Source organism: Carassius gibelio, chromosome A15 (genome assembly GCF_023724105.1).
Source record: "Carassius gibelio isolate Cgi1373 ecotype wild population from Czech Republic chromosome A15, carGib1.2-hapl.c, whole genome shotgun sequence".
In the NCBI taxonomy this organism is placed as follows: domain Eukaryota; kingdom Metazoa; phylum Chordata; class Actinopteri; order Cypriniformes; family Cyprinidae; genus Carassius; species Carassius gibelio.
The window spans coordinates 6,925,333-6,946,257 of record NC_068385.1 but is presented as its reverse complement, the minus strand read 5'-3'; the positions used below and the strand labels follow the sequence as shown (position 1 = coordinate 6,946,257).

Sequence of the window (20,925 nt, the reverse complement as noted above, 5' to 3'; positions counted from 1 at the left end):
CCATTTATCCAGAGTCATTTTAAATAAATATAAAAAAATACAAGAAAAGAATGAAGTGATTGTATAGAGTTTTTCTGCATTTTTTGGGGCTTTAGAGCCCCTTGCAGATATAACACACAAATTCTTTACATTCAGTGTCCGTACTTTTGAATCTCTTGAGTGTTTTAACATTTACCAAATTCCCAATTCTTAGCCGTTAACTTCCTATAAAACCAGCGCAGGAAAAGATAGTCTGGGTAGAATGATATTGAGACACTAACCTACAAATCTGATTGGTTTTTAAAGATGTTGTATCAGCAGAGATACTGATTGAGGAACATGACATGGCAAAATACTAGGTCAATGATCCCTCACAAAACCTTTTTTTTTTAATGACTGTGTTTAAATCAGTTTTTCAGCTCTAGCTGATTGTGTAACTGCTGTTCTGTCCTGCCATGCTATAAAGAAAAGTTGTGGTTTTCACTGAGACTTGTGCATGTTGTGACAGTTTGACAGGCGTCATCTTCTTTACATCATGGTGTCTTGTGTTGTGTGAGCATGTAGACGGTTTGTCGTACCTCCAGAGGGTTGACGGTGATGGAGACAGAGGGTCTGTCACAGTCCGCCTGTTTCTCTGGCAGTGTGTGTGTGTGAATGTGCTGTTGGTTTTGTGGTTGGTTGAGGTAGTAAACACTGAGGAGCACCACCAGCAGGGCGGCGATACACACCACAATGACTGCAGTAGCAACCGCTGGTACAACTACAGAAAGACAATAAATTCATCTGAATCTCACAACCTATAGACTTCTATAGAGTAGAGGTGGGGGATGTTTAATATGTTGTAATAAATAACTGCCATGTTTTATAGAGGTTTTTCCTGTCAGTTGGTTCCTTAATGATTGCATTTGATGATTGCAATGATTCTTTTGCTACTTTTAAGGAAGCTTCACAAAATCAAACTGTATTGAATGTGAATCTTAAGGAACTTAGTTACAGGTTTTAGTTTATTTGAGTTTATAAAAGTAATAACTAGCTCTTCTGTAAGTCAATAACCAATGCAGCTGATTCAGTAAGTGATCCATAATCTGATTTAACCTTGTTTTTTTTTTTTTTAAGAAACATTTGTTCAAAAATCAGACTATGCTTGCATTGATTATAAACTGGAACCAGCTGTGTGTTTTCCAACCCTAAATGGTACAATATATTGAAAATACCGTCTGAGAAACATTTTGTTAACATTAGTTAATGCATTGAGCATCATAAGCTAACTATGAACAAAATACTTTTAGTAACATAATTTAATTTATATATTTATTATTGTTAATGTTTATTTCTTTTTCCTTCATAAAAAAAATGAACAGTACTTTATAAACTTTGATTCAAAGAGTTGGGGTCAATATTATTTTTTTTATTTTTTTTAAAGAAATTGATAATTTTATTCTGAAATCATGAATTAAAATGTTTTTTTTTTAATTTTTTTTATGATTTTACAAAGGATTTATAAACTTAAAACTTAAAAATATTTTAAATTGTAATCATATTTCACAATATTTTTCCTGTGATTTTGATCTAATAAATTCAGCCTGAAGTGACTTCTTTCAAAAATATTACCAACTCAAAACTTTTAAATATGGTGGTGTATAACTTAAGAAATGTATAAATTAATATTTACTGAGATTAATAAATCAATAAAGGATTAAATGTTTGGTATCTACTCCGCTAATGTTTACCATGTCTTTTCAAAATTAACATAATCACAGACACGCTTAATTAATTCTGACACAATCATTATGTCTTTCACTCACCTAAGCTGTAGCCGTTATATTCTGTGACTGTAGGATGAATAATTTGCATGTATTTGGGCGGAGCCATCGCATGATTGACATGTTCAATAGCTTCCTCACTGTGAAGGATGTTGACCTTGGAGAAAGGATGATAGAGAGCATCTTTAGGTCAAAGATCAGAGCTTGGCTTAGTTAGTGCATGTCTGTGTTTGGTTCACACCTGTAATGTATACTGATCGCTGGTGTAGGGTCCGCTGAGCTCAGAACAGGTGAGTCTGAAGGAGCGGACGGAGTCGAGAGTCTGACTGCTCTGATAACGCACCTGTCTGATCACCTCTGTGTAGTGACGAACAGAGTCCACTCCTAAAACAGATGCAGAAGATGAAAGATGTGAGACAGTTCTACAGGTAGTAACAGAAGTAGAATGTAGAGTTAGTGTTTTTACCGTATATGGACATGCCGGTGCTAGAGTTGGCGTATTCCAGGTGTTTGCCCAATAAAGCGCTGCGGTGCAGTTCCAGACTCTCTAGCCCCGCCCTTAACTCCTCCCCCAACACCACGATGTCACAGTAGTCCAGATTATGTGCAGTGTCCTTCAATGCACCTGACCTGTGATCTGCACACATACATAGATGAAGCTAATTAATAATAATAATAAACATATAACCCTTCCTTTCTTTGTCTGCTACAATTCCCATATTTTTCAATAATATAACATATAGTCCATGGGAAAACTGAACTACTGTTATCTTTTTTTTGCCTTTTTTCAAACATAAAAACATACATTTGTAACATAAAGGTCTTTACTGTCACTCTTGATCAATTTAATGCATCCTTGCTTAATTTAAGTAATAATTTCTTTTAAAAAAATCTTACTGACCCAAAATTTTTGAATTGCTACTGAATATCTACATAGTGATTGAAACTTTAATTGGAAAGAGCAAGAGTAATATGGTTTCCCATGACTTGTGCTATTTAAAGTAAACATGTAAGCCCTCAGGATAGAGGAGGGAGAGGCATTTCAGATTCAGAAACGCATCCTCATGAAAGACTCGTGTTGTGTTGTGAGGGTGGAGGGTTTAGTAAGCATCTTTCTTTTATGATTTATTAACATGTTTTTTTTTTGCATTTACGGTTGTTTTCCACCAAAACAGGATCACACCTGCAGCCTGTCAGTGAATAATGTGCTCTGTGCAGTGTTTGGGGACTTTCTTTGTGGCTCGTTTTCATCAGTTTGTGGAGTGTTTTTGTTGCAGAAATACTTCACCCAAAAATCTGTCATTTACTCACCCTCATGTCTTTGACTTTCTCTCTTTTATTCAACAAACAAGGAAAATTTGATCAGGATGCTTTGTTTCTACACTTTGGGATAAATTCTGTCAAGCTCCACTGATGATGATAAAATACATAGTCATTCCTGTATATTCAATATGGTGGGTCAAGACTGGTTTGAATAAGCACTGCATGTTTATAATGACATGAAAGTGAGTAGATAATGACAAATTTTTCATTTGAACAAATTATTCTGTTAAGAGAAGCAAGGTGATTCTAGAACTCATTCTCTGTACCTGTGTTTGTCTGTTCTGTGCTTTTTGGAACTGTGCTGATGATATGCAAATCTCTGAACAGGGATAGGCCGAGGGCAAGGTTGGAGGCGGGGACTGTCAGGTGCTCCGCCCCAGTAATTATGATGCGTGGTTCACTAGGCTGGATCACCATGACAGCTGTCTCAATATCAGGGACAGAAATACATACATCCTCTCCGAAACACCTGCAGAGATCATAAACACAACAACATATTATTTCACTTTTGTGTGTTATTTTAAATACACACAAACACACACGGGGTCCAAAAGTAATGTACCAATTGCCATACTGCCAGTGATTTTATTAGGAGATATATATATATATATATATATATATATATATAATGCAAAATACTTCTCAATCACGTGAGAAATATTTAATAGGGTTATTTTAGTATCGTTGAGATACTATTATTTTTTTTATTAATATTTGGATTTTTTATTTTTCATTATATATATATATATATATATATATATATATATATATATATATATATATATATATATATAATATTATTTGATGTTTTCATTTTAAAGTTTTAATTTTAAACTTTTTGTTGAGTGTTTTTGTCAGTTTTATTCATTTATTTTTAAACATGTCTATAGTTTTCAGTATTTTTTCATGTTTTTTATTTTTCTAAACCAAGATAAACTAAATGAAAATGTTGCATTAATTTGCAACATGTGTAACATTTATTTCAGTTAGAGTTTTTTAATGGTTTTTAGTTCTCTTGTTATTGGCAGATGGGGCATAAAGTTAGTTTTGGGTCCTGCAATCACTCCCTCAGAGGTGAAGACATCTCCACTTGGATATAAATAATAAAAAGCGTTCGACAGTGATGTGTAGAGTGTAAACAAATCTCTTGGAGCTGTTCCCAACTCATTACAGAGACAGCAGCGCTGATAACTTCACACAAAGAGAAAACCCATGCCTGGAGTGAATTAATAACACTTCAGCTTTCTTGGATCTCACAGTAATTGGACTTAATAAGCTTAAAAGCAAAACACAAACAGTGTTTACTAGAATTAATTTACAACTCTAGTGATTTCACCAAGCAGCTCTGAACGACAGGAAGGAAGTCCATTATCCACAAATGAACCCAGATCCGCATTCTCTAATTAAAGATGTTGTTCGTAATCCTGTCGCAAACAAACACTCGCATTCATCAACAGACAGGAAATGAATGGAGGAAACCATCTGTGACTGAAGGTTTAGATACGGCAAGGCTTGAAGAGATTAATCCATATTTCATTGTGTAAACAGCTGTTTGCTACAGGATACAGTTGGTTAAAACCAAAATATGATTTTACTTGTTCTTTTACAATCTGTGACGATTGACTGATGATGACCATACGATGCATGCTATATGATATCTTTAGCCCTATATTTGGTTGTTAATTGTTTCTCAGGGTGATGTGTGTTGAACAAATGCATTGATTATCTATGGTAAAGCTAATGTGTTTGAATGGCAGTTGGTAAATGAAGGATGAGGCATTCTGCCATTCATTAAACCTGGATGTTTGCCTCACATCTGTTAAACACATGAACATATTCCAGCATTGCACTGAAGAAGACAAGTGTAATATTAGTTGTTTAATATTGAATTTTAAATTTTGCATGATGATTTCCTCCTAGTTTTACATTTATATGCCTTTTTTTTCTAAAATGTATAGTTCATATAATACTACTGTAAAATGTAATCTTTAGCAAGTCTAAAAACTGTTATATATATAATATTGTAGTAGATTGTGTTGTATTGTAAAAATTAATATTGTTTTTGTAATATTGCAGTGTCGTGCTGCATGAAGGGCCGGGCAATAAGCAAATCTTTAAAATGTATTTATTTATTTTATTATTATTTATATTTTTGGCTTCCAGCAGTTGTTTAGTAATAATAAATAAACATTTAGTTATTTTTTTACTGGAATAATTACTACTACTATCAGTAATTCAGTACTTAAAAATATTATATAAAAATAAATAATAATAATACCAAAATTGGTGCAATACAACAGAGTTGATCTAATATATTTAAATTTATTATCTTTTAATTAATTAAATGTTTACATTTATTTATTTTTGTTTTATTGGAAACCCACTGTTAAAAAATATTTAAATTTAAAAATGTTCAAAAACAAAGTTCACTAAATGAATGATGTTAGTAAATAAATAATCAGGATCTCAATATTGAACAAAATAATGTTAATCATGATTTTATTTAGTTGTTTTTTTGAAATTCACGTGTAGCATTTTAAACAAGTTTGTGTTTTAAAAATTTTTTTATTTCTTAAATCAAAGTAGTATTGAATTTAATCTATTCATAATAGAAAAGCGAGCATGTAGACATATGTAGGCAGAATTATTTTTTGTTTACATCCTTACATTTTATGCCAAGTTAATATTTTGTTTCCTTTAATTCGAAGTTGTTGCACAGTGTTTGTCTTTTTAAAAAGCAGTCTGTTACTTTGCAGAAGTGTAAATTACACTTTTAGAAAAAAGTTACTAATTATGCAAAACAAAACACATGTTTGTCTTAATACAAGTCTGTGATCAGCAAGCTAGATTTCAATTATATGTCTTACAGTAATATAATACTTAATTGCTCTATGTGTGTTTGTTTTCATGCTAATTCTCTGTTGCTCTTTGCTGAAGGGACTCCACCCACTGGCAGTGCTCAAGCCTCAGGGGGGCGGGTCATAATCCTTTAAGGGCTTATGCATATTCATGATCTGCTTTGAATAATCATGGGGTGCCAGTGGGTGCAATTGTGCTCCAAAAAACATCTCTCTGCCATTCTCTGCATTTCCCTGTCTGTACATATAAATTAAACCTCCCTCAACATAGAATATGAATTAGAAAAGAACAGAATAAGTGATATTATATTAATAAAGATTACAATAAGGCTTAGTACTGCTTATAGTATACAATTACTAGGGATATGAAATAGTCAGTAAGCAACCAGAAAGCAGCTAGCTAGCATAAAATGTACAAATCTAGATACAAATACTCTTAATATTAAAGGTTCTTGGCATGTATGGTTCCATGAAGAACCTTTAGCATCAATGGAACCGTTCCAGTGTTCTTTATAGTGGAAATGGGTTGCCAGATTGAGGACACACAAGCCACGTTTTAATATTATTCTGTTCAGGTCCAAAACAAAAACAGACATTCTGACACAAAACGCACATTTTAAAGTAGAATAACTGTAGCACAGTTTTTTGGAGAAACAGGTATGTAAACTTAACATGTTTCCTAAATATCTGTAAACAAATTAGGGTATTTTTATGTTTGTACAGTCAAAAAATGACATACAGCGCCTTTAAATATAAGAAAGGGCAAGTAACACATTGTATTAAATGTCAAATTTTAAATTAGAAAAACTAAAAGTGTGCTTTCATTTAAAAAATACTCCAATAATCATCGTTTTATTTCCTTTTTTTTTTTTTTTTTTTTTAATGATACAGTTTTAAAAACTCTAGCCATGGGTCAAAGCACAGATTAACATTAAGTTCTCGTATGACTCTGGGGTGCAAATCAAAACTGTGCAACCAGATATAAACGGTTTGATCATTTATATTGCCGTATTCCAGAGCTAAACTTGTATTGTAGCTCAGAGATGAGATCTCATGAATATTTATGATCTTACTGCACTGCCGTCGAGATCCGGAGGTGACGCGCTCCCTTGGTGGGAAACTGCCGAGAGTTGATGTAAGAAACTTTCCTCAGTGCAGCGTTCATCTGCTCCAGATCCTCTCCCTCCATCACCACCAGAGACTGAGCGGGATTCAGATGAAACTGAGAGGAAGACAGAGACAGACAAACGTGAGATATTCAACTATCAAGGTGTTTGTGAGAGTGACTGTTTGAGGAAGAGATGGGCAAAATTCAGAAATGGCTTTGGATTGGTATTTGAATTAGAATGATAGGAAGAGGAAATTCTACAAAGGAATTGTAACAAATACATTGCATAAACTAATTAGATAAATAATGCATATTTATTAAATTTTGGATTTTATTTCTACACTGAAAAAAAATGGTGTAGAAACATAAAGTTTCATAAAGTTTCAGAATTTTAAAAAATATGCAAGTGACACATCGAATAACACAAAAAATGTTAAGCAGAAAAACTTTGCTAAATGTACTCCAATGTTTGTTATATTTGCAACTTAGAAAAATCTATTTTTACAGTGTAATTTTTACTGTAAAAGACTAAACATTTATTATTCTTTAATCATTTATGATTAAATGTATGTACCTTATAATTGATGTAATTTATTATTAGTTTTTTTTTGTAAATATGTTCAATTTGTTACTGTACGTTTACAGAACTGTAAAATATCAGGATTTGTTTTTTACAGTGTAGTTTTGCTTTAAAATATTTCATTGTTTTTGTGAACATGCTCACACACTAATGTCTAATGTGTAAGTAAATCAATGTTTATAGTCCGTTCTTGTCTATGAATCTGTCATATGAATTAATAAATTGGTCTTTTTTTAATTACTTGATCAGTATCCAGGAAGAGTCTGGAAATGCATTGTTCAGAACTCTATGGCATCAAGATAATAAACTACACTTACAGCAATCATATTAATTTCAGTCAAATTCTGTATCCTGCATCACGGCAAGAACTGAACTGTTATTAATCAAAAAGCAATCATCAAGTCGTTTATGAATGAAGCACACTTCTGCTTTGAGCTTCTGAGCGATCAGACCACCGGAGTGAAGCTGTCTTCTGTCTCTCACTAACCCTGACTCTCTGTCTGTAAAACCAGCTTTCATTTGATCCTCGAGTCTTCCCTAGAGCTTCTCGAATACAATAGAACATAACAGAGGAAAGCAAAGCAGAAGAAGGAAAATGTGCATACAGAAACATCTCTCCTCAAGTCTTGTCTCCTGGCTTTTCTTAACCTCTTCCTCATTAGTTTTCTACAAAATAGTGAGTTTCAACTCTTCTGTGGGTTTATTCGGGCAAACTCCTTTTCAGTATTAACACAAAGTTAATACAGTTAAGCTTTTAATGGCATTGTACACTGGCTTCAAGCTCAGCTCATTAATTCAGACATATAATGTAGAGTTTGTTTTAAGTTAGGTGTGTGTGTATGTGTGTGTGTAACCTTGATCCTCTGTCCGAGGCTCTCCGGTGAGGTGATGTCCAGCCCTTCTTTGCAGGCCTGTAGACAGGAGATGATCTTCTGGCTTGCAATCTTCCCAGATCGTATCGTCAGTCCAGACAAACTGCCTCGGAAATACTGCGTAAACTTTGCTTTAGAGACCTCACCACCTGCGCACAAACACAAACATGTGATTTGATTCCTTAATCCTAAATTACATTCTATGCTTCTGTATAATTTTATTTTCCCTGCACAGTACATTTATAATGTTTCTTGCATCAAACCAGTCAACAAATTTTTTCATGACCATTGTTTACCCTTTGTTTAGTTAATAGAATTAAAAAGGCTGTTTTGGATGCATAAAAAAAAAAAAAAAAATTATATATATATATATATATATATATTCAGCAAAGATGCATGTAATTGATCAACAGAGTCAGTAGAAATGTATAATGTTACAACAGATTTCTATTTCAAATACATGCTGTTCTTTTGAACATTCTTTTCATCAAAGAATCCTGAAAAAAAGTATTAAAGTTTCTGCAAAAATAAAAATAAAGCAAAACAACTTCAGCAGTGATAGTAATTAATCAGCATATTAGAATCGATCATGTGACACTGAAGACTGGAGTAATGATGATAAATTACATTTTAAAATAGAATGAATTTTTCACATAGAACGCAGTTATTTAAAATTGTAACAATGTCAAAATATTTCTGTTTTTACTGTATTTTTGATCAACTAAATGCAGTCTTGGTGAGCAGTAGAGACTTTCAAAAACATAAAAATAAATAAATAAAAAAATCAATGCCGAACAAGTTTTGTATGCAAATGGATCTATGGTTGTGATGTCAGTAGTGTGATGGTTTCTGATTGGACCATTTTTGCTGCATAAATGATCAAGAAAGACAGGGTATGGAGTTTTTGAATGTTTAAGTAGACCTATATTACATATAATATTGAACTGTTTTAATCTAATAGAGCAATATAAATCCTTTTTTTTATTTTATTTTATCTGAATTAAATATTTGGTTGTTTTAAATAATGAAAATAGCATCTGACAAAGTGGTCACAAAAAGTTAAGCTATTCATAAAGGTCTATATTTTAATAATAATAATAAAAACTGTAGAATGAAATAAGTGCTGTAATCATTAAATATTCACTTGGGTAAGCTTTCTAGCGTTGTTCTTGATCATTAGACATGGCCTGGAAGCCAGAAAACTGTTCTGCACCCTCAAACAGAAACACAGCCTGTTCAGTCACTGATTGACTGGGCAGCTGCCTTTAGTTTCAGACACACCTTCGGTTACACACACACACACGCACACACACACACGCATACGCACAACATAAATACAACATAAATTTCAGCTTCAGTTGAGCTAGATTGAGGTCTTTAGAAGCTGCACTGAAATGAAGCAATCACATAAATAAACTTAATGATGACCTAAGTCAGAGATAATGAGCAATTAGATGCATCTCTCTGCTCTGTATGAGACGTGTTCGAGTGTAATGAAGCCTCTCTGAGTGTGTTTGTGATCAGGTATCTGTGTGATGAGACTTTGAGCCTCGGGCGATGGCATACTGATGTGTATCAGGCTGCTGTGTGTGTGTGTGTGTGTGTGTGTGTGTGTGTGTGTTTACATGGCTATAGATTGGGGACTAAATTGTCACAGCAACATTGGTTGAGACAGTTCGCCCTGGCCAGGATTCTCAAACAAACAAATCAATGTGTTGATAGAAAATAATGAAATGGAGACTTGCACAGACATTCAGCCTGAACCCGGCTTGTTTTGTTTTGTTTTTTTTTGGTCAAGAGTTTCATGCAGATCATTAAAAAAAAAGTCTACCTTTGTGCTCCACTGATAAAATAACAGAATATAAATAAATCTACTTAAATTTATTTGAAACGCATTTATTTCATGCATATTTTTGTAGTTGCTAAAATACCCTGCAATTGTACTTTAAACTGGAATACTTAAATTCTGCTAAATTGGAGCAACTAATTTTGTACTTAATGCACTTTAACTGCAGAAGTCCAATTAAAGCTGCGGTAGGTAACTTTTGACGCTCTAGCGGTTAATAAACAGAACTGCTTGCGTCTTGCGGAAGAACATCGTAGCCGGAGCTACTTCTCTCTGTTTATGTCTATGAAGAATCACAAAGGTACTGGGTTACTCTGCCGCGGTACCCCTGAAGCAATCTAAAATAGTCCGAATATAAACACTTATTATAGGTGCACCCTTGTGATTCAGGACAAGCTAAAAACACGGTTTGGAAAATGGATTCATGGTGTACTCGCTTATTATGTTCATTTTTCTAAATTTTGAACACAAACAAAGTTACGGACCGCAGCTCTGATTGGTTGTTTTTTACCGGGAGCGATGGAGTTTCTGCAAATGGCAATAGGACACTGGGAGGAGCCAGAGGAGCTTGATTTTTTCACAGATTATCTGTCTCATATTCTACTGTCAGGACATAATGACAGGTTTAATAAATATGTAAAAAATATTTTTTTTACAAAAGTTCCCTACAGCACCTTTAAAGACATACTTATTGATAATGCTAAAGTGGAACTATTGAAAGTATACTTTAGGTACACCTTAAATATTTTGCATTTAAAGACTGATATTGTTCAAAGATTATACAATCCTCATCAAAAGTAACATTAAAACACAGTTTAAGCTTAAATGTACGTAGTGCACAAGTAATGCTCATAATAAAGATTCAATACATTTTTATATCAGGAAGTCTTGAGTTATCTGTCAGTAAATATATTAATAAATTTGAAGTACACTTAGTTTAAAATAAATGTATTTTAAATTTAACTTTTTAAGGTATTTATATAATATTATAGTATTTATTAATAAATTGAATTAGCTTTTATATTTTCTTAATACTCTTAGAATATTTCTTCATATTTATTATCTATATATTTTATATCTTACCTTAATTTAAGTTTGATTTAGTATTTTTTAAATGTATTTGTTTTTTTATATGTCTATTTGGTTTAAATGTATTTAAATTTTAAATTTAGTTTATTTTCAGTTAGTTGACAGTTAGTTCAGTTCTAATAATCTAATACAAACACTTTATATTATTTAATTTTGTTTTTAATTAATGAAAATGATTACTAAAATCACAACGGGGCTCTTTGCAGCATTATTATAGTTAACTAAAACTAAAACATCTTCATTGCTTGAAATAGAATAAACTGAGATAAAATATAAAAACAAACTTAACTTGGTGAACTATAAAAAAACTGAAATAAAATGTATAAAAAAATAGACATAAAAGACAAAAACTACAAAAATACTTAACATAATTACTAATTTAAATTATAATGAAAATGGAAAATATAAAAACATTCCAAATATTAATAGAATAGAATCTTACACTGGCTCTTTGAAGAAAAACAATCATATTAACGTTATAAGTGTTACAAATATTGTTTATCACATTGAATCAATAATCAAAGTGGTGTAAACTGAATCGAATCATGAGAAATCAATAAACTCTTATCATTAAACGCTCCACAAATTTTAAAAAGAGCACATGTCCAGTCAGCTCTAGTTATATTTTCTTCCCATGCACATGCAAACAATGATCTTTTTATTATCTTTTTCACTCATTTATTGCTTTCATTCTGAAACAAAGCAGCTCAGAGACACAAAGAGAGAGCATGGGCAGGTCAGGAGGCCAAGACATTTGTGTTTCTGAGCTGCGTTCGGATTATTGAAGAGAGAAATACAGATGAAAAGAATGAAGAAAAGAAGTGAAACAGGGATTGCAAAAAAAAAAAAAGGCATGTTTAGTAAAAAGATATTTGTTCATTATGGATTTGCATGCTGTAAGATTTCACATTTCTCTTTCACATCACATCAGTTCCTCGCACCTTGCCAGCAGGCTCCTACAGTCAGCTGCAGGTCGATCTGAGAGGAGTGGATGGGCCAGTCATCGGTCACCAGGTAAGGGTCATAGGTCACGCCATCCACATATAGAGTCACCACCGGGAAATCAACGCTGATGACGTAATAATGCCACTCCTTATCACAGATCTGAGAGAAAGAGAGAGCATTTCTGTCTATGTCTGATGTTGTTTACATTTTTGCTTCAGAGTGTTATTTTAGTATAATTTGTATACCGTTTTGGTTTTTATTATTATTAATTTTAGTTTTATTGTTATTAATTAGGTTTATATATTTTCAGGTTTCATTTTGTTTTGTCATTTTTTTTCTTATTTTTTTTAATATATTTGGCTTAATTTATGGTCACATGAAATGCAGGTAAACAAAATATTTCAGATTTGTATTTTCCCTTTTTTTATTATTAGTATTTAAAAATAATCTACAATTCTTATGATTATTTAAAAAAAACGCCCCATATTATTTTTAGTTTTAGTAATTTTGGTAATTCTCCTTAAATTTACTGTATTTTATTTCAGTTAAGGACAACATTTCACATTTCTTGAGTGAAGTTTTTAATCCAATATTTGTATTTCATTTTAGCTTTACTTCAATTAAAGACAATTACTTTAGTTTTAGTTAACAACAAAACTTTGATTATATCACTAACCATAACTATATGATCAGTAGTACTTAGCCTTTGCAAACAAATAGACCGGTCGATTTCAATGTGAACTCTCTGGAAGTGTGTCTGTGCTCGGCCCGTCTGGACCGCTTCCAGTCAGAAGCACACAGCAGCAGACGGTTTCTGCTCGCTCTGTCACACACAGTGTGTGTTTGTGTGTCTGGGTCGAAGAGTCTAGTGGAACTGATTGTTACACCCTCATATGAAACCACCAGACATTTCTCATCTTCACTACAGATACAATGTCTTCCTCTCCGCCCAATGTTTTCCTTTTTCTTTTCCTACAGTTGCCACAGTTTCTCTGTACAGCTCCCATTTCAAAATGAGATCTGAAGTATACATAGATGACAATAGAAAGAAAGCAAACCTACACGAAATATGTCCAGGTCAATTATAGATTATTTATATTTTAGAAAATATGATATGACATGTTTTGTGAGGTTCCGCTCATTCTCTGCAAATGTCCAGGTCAAAATAAATATATATATATGATTGTTATTAATATTGCTTGCTTGGCAAATGATAAAATGTCAATGAAAAAAAAATCGAACCATATAGCAATCTATCAAAATGTAAGACAGATTTTTTAGTTTTAGTAATTAATAATAATAGGTATTTTTTTTGCATTTACAGTAATTATGAAATATGAAATATCATACTTCTAAAATATTGATTGTACAAAAATACAATGCAAATTATATTCTTGACAGATGTTGTGTGATTCCTCCAGAGCGAGAGTTTTTTTCAGTGTTTTTCTTTGATCGATTCCTTCTCATCTCTCTGAGTTCTTATGATGAATACATTGATTACTTTTTCTTTAAATTTCCCTTTTATATTCTATTGGTATTTTTCTCGTATTCTACTCAGCTTCTTCAGCCTCTCTTTTCTATCTCTGGTGTGTCTCTGGACATGAATTGATTTTCTGCAGAGATGTGTGTGTGTGTGTGTGAATGTGAAAATGGCTGTAGATAGAGCTGTGGTTCATACAATACTGTGAATCTAGATTTAGTCATTTATGACTGTTATTTTACATCTAACATACATTACTGTGCTTTCTTACAGAAAACATTTACAACCCGTCAATATTCTGGACGTTCTCACAGTGTCCACGCAATCTCTAGAGAGCAGAGTGCCCCACTGTGATGTTTTCTCTGTGTGTGTTCAGTAAACGCACAGCACTGAATCGATAGAAGTGGTAAAAGACTTATAGCCACACTAAGCCAAAGTCCACTTAATGGCAAGGCAATTTATCAAAGAGAGAGTGAGTGAGAGAGGTGAAGAGAAACCATTGTTTCAGTTGCTCAAATGCTATATGTATACTGGGCACTTTAACAGTTACTGCTGTGCTATTGTGTGTCTCACTTCAGTGTGAATCGCCGATTTGTCTTTTTGCCTCTATTTCAGCAACTGTCCATTTCTGAGTAGTGGTCAACTGCATTGGCATTTTTCAGATATCAGCATTGACCGATAAGTTTTTCTGTTCGGCTGATGTGTTTGAGGTGGGACTTTTATATTGATGTCACTGAGAATGGAATTGTCACGCTTCATTGTTTGCTGTCACAGTTCTGTCTACTATGGATAGAAGCCTGTCTAATAATCATTTAATTGATAGACAAAGGAATTGAAAGGTATACAAAAAGTATATATATATAGATATATAGTTCGCTTAGAATAAACAGACTGTTAAAAGTTGCTTGTGTGGATGCAAATATAGTTATCATTGTATTTATAGTTATCATTATCACTCTTGGTGTGAACGGGCCTTAACAATAAATAAATCAAATGACAAAAAACAAACAAATGCACCTTGTTATTTAGAGGTTTGGGATTTAATACATGAGGACGAATTTATGTGCGTATGAACCTGTTGTGAATCTGATGGAAATTTTTCTGCATGCATAAATTGTACAAGGATGTTATGTTTTTGTTTTGTTTTATTTAGCAACAAGTGCATAAAGCACATGGGGGAAAATGATATTAGTGAAATGCAATGAAAGGAATTGGCATTTATGCTACTGAGCCAACACTCAGCACTCGTCCAACAAAACCTCACATTTGCATTAATATTCATCTTTTAATATCCATTTTCATAATGGAAACACATCACAATCCATTACTAATTAAATTAAACTCTCAGATTCTTAAAAAAAAACTACTTGAATTAGATCTCTTTGCTCTGCGGGTAGAGGAAAGAAAAGCCTTTAGGAAAGATAAGAAAAGATTGCTCATGTTCTTTGAAGTGTCTTGGATGTGCAAAGACCAAAATGTTTCTCCCTCAGGCCAGTGGACCCTCCACCCCTAATATTTTATGTAACGTATTTATGAAACTACATTATGAAATTCATTTTAAGGTGGGGTGAAGTTCTTCAAGAGCTTGTTCTCCACTGGGGAAAAGGCTCTTTGATGCTTAAAATCTCAGCAGAATCTAGAAACTATCTTTGCATCTTCTAATGCTGAGCATGTAGGTATAGCAGATGTACAGTTATGTCAATAAAGATTTCAGAGGAACAGAAATGAAAAATGAATGCAACTGCACTGCTTCATATCCATGCTATCCATACGTGGCACTAAAATTGCTCTTCAATGGTTTGCGGGTTTGATGCTCTAATGTTAAGTTGAGCTTTCGTTGGTTCATTGGTTTTGCCTGCAGAACTTTGCTCGTCCTCTGTGCCCAATCGTGTTGGAAGAGATTGTGTTTTAAAGACCCCCTGCCATTTTTGTGATGTGGTTTTAAGTGGGCTTTGGCAGGGACGTTCATGCAGCACATTGTTAGTTTTGTGTTGCCCTGCGTTTGTGTTTGTTCTCTCAGATAATTAAGTCTTCCCGGAGCTCGGTTCTCTGGCACAGCAGTGAGAAGAATTCACTGCTAAACAAACACTCTTTTAATGACTGCACTGTTTTCTCTCCCTTTCTTTATTCTAAGGCTTTATCTTCACCCTAAAAGTGGATATTTGCATAATTATATGCTTGATGGACTAACTCAAGTATTGTTGCATGAACGAGATGAAGGATTCAATTAACCTGCGGCAGACCTGTGAATCTAAAACACCACCACTGACACAAGAGCACAGTACGTTCCATAAACGGTGTCTTTAACAGGAAATGAATTACTGATATTTGTTGGATGGTTGTTGTGCTTAAAGTAATGGAAGTTTTGTGAAGAAGTTTCTTATGCCACTAAAATGAGGCGGGCGCAAGAACGAGGGAGAAAAAAAACAAGCACTTAAAGACACTTGTCGTTTACTGCCTGGTTAAACTGGGTAGCACTAGGCAAGTGATCTATCTATCTATCTTTCTATCTGTCTGTCTGTCTGTGTGTCTGTGTCTGTCTGTCTGTCTGTCTGTCTGTGTGTGTGTGTGTGTCTGTCTGTGTCTGTGTGTGTGTGTGTGTGTGTGTGTGTGTGTCTGTGTCTGTGTCTGTCTGTCTGTCTGTCTGTCTTTCTGTCTTTCTGTCTTTCTGTCTCTCTGTCTATCTATCTATCTATCTATCTATCTATCTATCTATCTATCTATCTATCTATCTATCTATCTTTCTGTCTGTCTGTCTGTCTGTCTGTATGTCTGTCTCTCTCTCTTTCTGTCTGTCTCTCTATATGTCTCTCTGTCTGTCTGTCTGTCTGTCTCTCTATCTATCTGTCTGTCTGTCTCTCTGTCTGCCTGTCTTTCTGTCTGTCTGTCTGTCTCTCTATCTGTCTGTCTGTCTTTCTGTCTGTCTGTCTCTCTCTCTGTCTGTCTCTCTCTCTGTCTGTCTCTCTATCTGTCTGTCTGTCTTTCTGTCTGTCTGTCTCTCTCTCTCTGTCTGTCTGTCTCTCTGTCTGTCTGTCTCTCTATCTGTCTGTCTTTATATCTGTCTGTCTTTCTGTCTGTCTGTCAAATAAATTTATATTAGCTAAACATGCATACATGAGTGATTATATTTTGTTTTCATCTGAAGAACGTCTGAAGTGAAATTCCTAGTGTGAAGCGTCTCTCATACCTGTTCTAATTTCCAGTGGAATTCAGCCGGTCTGAAGGAGTCTGTCTGAGTGTAGTCCGTCCTCAGCAGGAAAACCAGCCTGCAGTTATGCACATACAGAGAGTAATGGTGCCGGTTCATCTCTGAGAGAGAGACAAAGAGAGCACAGAGAGGTCAAGAGACAGACAGAGAATACAATTACCTCTTGACATACAAGATAATATCGCTAAATTAAACCTGAGAGAAAAGAAATGGCACCATTTGGTGAGTGTTTATCTATATAGAGATCCTGACAGGAGATGATAGTCAACTTAACCAGGCTGGAAGTAGAGCTCCAGTCGGCCAGTACAAATGAAATTTTGATCTTAACTGTTTCCACTTCAACCCTGCTGAAAAGACCAGTGTGAACCTCAATATCCTGGCTGGTTTTTGCTGGTCAGTTCTGGTTTGGTGCTAGCAGACCAGCAAGGTTTTTCTGATGAAGTCTTATCATGGACTTCTTGATGATGAACTAAATACTGTACACATAAAACCTTCTGTGTGAAATACAAAACTTTAATTAAAGCCTTTATGCATAATTCATTATGAAGGTATTCATAATGTACCCTGTTTATCTGTTCATAAATAATTGTAAATAAAGTTGAAACGCATTATAATATTTGAAGGTTTGTTTGTCATGTGTTTTAATGCATTATACATTCTAAAGCCGTAAAGTATTAAAAATGAATTATAACTGTGATTACAATTATTCAAAAGATCATAGAATGCATAATATAAAGTGAATTAAAAGGTATCAAAACTACTTTTATAATGCATTGTATATAAAGTCTTTAACTAAAGTGTTACCAAGCTTTCTAGCAAGCCATCTTATTATAGAAGTTATGGATTTATGTTATGGAAGTATTTTATTATATATTATATATATGATTATGTAATATATATATGATTAATTATTAAGTAATTATTGAGATATTTAGAGTTTTTTGGACCTTATATCTGGGTGGAGTGAGAGTGTACATATGCTGTAGCAGAAACAACAGAGATCTCATTTGTAATGACAGGATTCATAAACTTGTCTTTGAAACAGGTTTCTCCTCTCATCTGCTCTCTTCTCATTCACTTCTCTCCGTCTCACCTGTTTTATCAGAGTTGCAGAGCAGCGTTTCTTTCTCGGCTCTCTGTCCTGGACTCGGGCCGTGCTTCATCCATGTGGTTATGGTGAACTGATGGGTTAGATTCTGCGGGACGACCCAGTCTGGGATCTTGGCAGCTTGATGGCCATCAAAGCGGTATGAGAGGTCACTGTCCCGGCCGCCATCCGCCACAAGAGTCGCCGTCCAATTAAAAACACCGCTGAGGGCCGGCAGAAGATCTGTGCTGACCGATGAAGCTCCTGATATGTTGCCATAGAAACGGGTTAGTTTAGAGATAAAATGATCATTTGAAACACAGTTGTCCTTTTCACATGACTCATGCTTCAAATTTTTTGATACAGAAATATTTTCTTATTATATTTATTAATTTGTAGAGAACTTCTACAAAATAGAGAAGAAATTTAATTACAGAATACATTTCTGTACCACAGCAAAATGAATAGTAAACACAATCATTTTATTTTAATGTTTACTATGAAGATAATAACAAACAAAATTGATATGATTAAATAAGCAATTAAATAAACATTGCGTTTAATGTTGTAATTTAAAGTATATTGACCATAACATTCACATTCACATATATATATATATATATATATATATATATATATATATATATATATATATATATATGTGAATGTTATTGTTATTATACTTTAAATTATGCTTTATATTTAATTTGTTATTGTAATAATTATACTTCAAATTATTTTATACCCACTGTATATATCTATACAGTATATATATGTGTGTGTGTGTGTGTGTGTGTGTGTGTGTGTATTGCGTGGGTTTTCGTTACGACACATTCATTCAACGCTTTATCCCAATGCAATAGGATATTCTGACACGTGTCATATGAAAGGACCATTAGTCTTTTTGAATATCTGTGAAGAGCTGATTATTTGTAAATATAGCTTCCTTTGTAGTTTCTGATGAGGATGAATTACACTGCTAATGGTTCTGCTCTGAGACACATACCTATTTTAAGACAAGAGTGGAGGTTTTGTCTGAGTAGTTAAGCCCTCAGGCACATTTGATAATTAAACCAACCCAAGAGAAATGAGGAAGCGAGCAATGGAAGAAATAGCTATTAATTGTACCACAGAGCTTCTGTAAGGCTCTCTCAGAGTGAGACTGTCTGTCACAGCCTCTCCCAGAACCGCTCGGCTCCAGCTCCACTGTGCTCCTGATCCATGACACCCATCCCACACACGTCTCCAGGTGCATCTTGGGAAATAACAGCTTACTACCTGTTCCTGGTTCATAGTCAATGAGCTTGCTCCAGCCTGGAAAGAAAGACATTTAGGAAATGTTTTGATAAGTAGCTTAAAAATTATTGCATACTTTGTCTAGACTGTTTAGACCTTTTTGTCTAAATGGTTCCATAAAGAACCTTTAACATCTGAAGAACCTTTCTGTTTCACAAAAGGTTATTTGTAGTGATAGAAGGTTAAGTAAGAACCTTTGACTGAATGGTTCTTTGTGGAACCAAAAATGGTTCTTCTGTTCTGTGGCATCGCTTGAAGAACCTTCTAAAGCACTTTTATTTTTAAGAGTATAGAACTGAATTGGTAATGTTGCAAATGTTGGAATTAAGAGCTATTTTATTATTTTTTTGAGGAAGGACCTGTTAAAAAGGCCAGGAAGGGACAGAGTTTATGTTGTTGAAGTTTTTATGGTTACAGTTCTGCTGAAGAGAAGATCTTGTGGAGATCATAAACACTTGCTTTAACAATTGTCTAAAATAAAAAGTATGTACTTATTCACTTTAATTTTAGTTCGTAGAACTAGTTTTATGTCATTTCATGCATGACATTTACTTACATTTGTAATTGTAATTTTAATAAAAATTTACTTGATATATGGTAAGTAGTTCCCTAAATATATTATAAATATAATTATAAATATTCAGCACCCCCTTAATGTAATTTTGTGGTATTTTTTTGAAGAACAAATATGACAAGTAGCAAAATAAATTGTTAATGTGAACTGAATAAGCCCATTTGTTTATTTTTGAATGAAGAAGAATGGTATTTCCTTTTTGTTTTATTCAGTTCTAATTTATAATATATTTGAGGTTTGTTACCCAGAGCTCTTAATGTGTCTGGTGAGATATTATATTTTTTTTCTGGCTACATTGTGGCTGTTATGAATTCTATAGCCAGGGGTTATTTAACATGAAGTTCTGGGTGAAAAATGTAAACGTTGGACAGTATTAAATGGATTATGTAAACATGCATTCACATACAGGCCACACAAATATTAGCTCACACACACTTTGAGCTGCTGGGTTTGGACATTTGGAGCTAAAATGATTATTTTATGCATGGACGGAGCCTAAAGGTACTGTGACAACAAAATTAGAGAGTGTGTGTGTGTGTGTGTGTGTGGATGGTACATGTCCACACCTGCTGAATTATTCACCCTTGCTTATGAGAAACAACAGGGAGCTGTTTACTTTTCTCTCTCCTTCATGCTTTTATGTCAGATGTGAAAAATGGCCTTGACTCAACTTGTCATCATCCAGTGGGCTGGAAAAATTGTCCTGAAGCTTTGACCAAATTCGTGTGTGTGAGTAAAGAGGAACATTTTCTGAGTCTCCAAACTCACCTGAGGGACAGTCACATCAGAGACACAAAAAAGTGCATTCTGGGATAAACAGTCTACTTTAGACCAAAAGTTTACTTGTTTTTATCCATAGGGCATTGACTGGATGGTGAAAAAGCGAATGAAGGGGATGAAAAAAATATGGGTTTGAT

The 20,925-nt window shown here is 33.8% G+C and overlaps 1 protein-coding gene across 1 annotated transcript in view; it reads right to left on the bottom strand.

Moving 5' to 3' along the window:
- Positions 1-20,925, bottom strand: part of LOC128029030 (calsyntenin-2-like) — a 46,650-nt gene that overhangs the window by 1,726 nt on the left and 23,999 nt on the right. The window contains exons 6-16 of the mRNA XM_052616491.1: positions 19,267-19,452; positions 18,145-18,402; positions 17,031-17,152; positions 12,360-12,522; positions 8,466-8,632; positions 6,997-7,145; positions 3,332-3,534; positions 2,209-2,379; positions 1,984-2,126; positions 1,785-1,899; positions 558-739 (exon numbers count right to left, since the gene is read on the bottom strand). Coding sequence (XP_052472451.1) covers positions 558-739; positions 1,785-1,899; positions 1,984-2,126; positions 2,209-2,379; positions 3,332-3,534; positions 6,997-7,145; positions 8,466-8,632; positions 12,360-12,522; positions 17,031-17,152; positions 18,145-18,402; positions 19,267-19,452 — 1,859 coding nt within the window. The remainder of the gene's footprint in view (positions 1-557; positions 740-1,784; positions 1,900-1,983; positions 2,127-2,208; positions 2,380-3,331; positions 3,535-6,996; positions 7,146-8,465; positions 8,633-12,359; positions 12,523-17,030; positions 17,153-18,144; positions 18,403-19,266; positions 19,453-20,925) is intronic.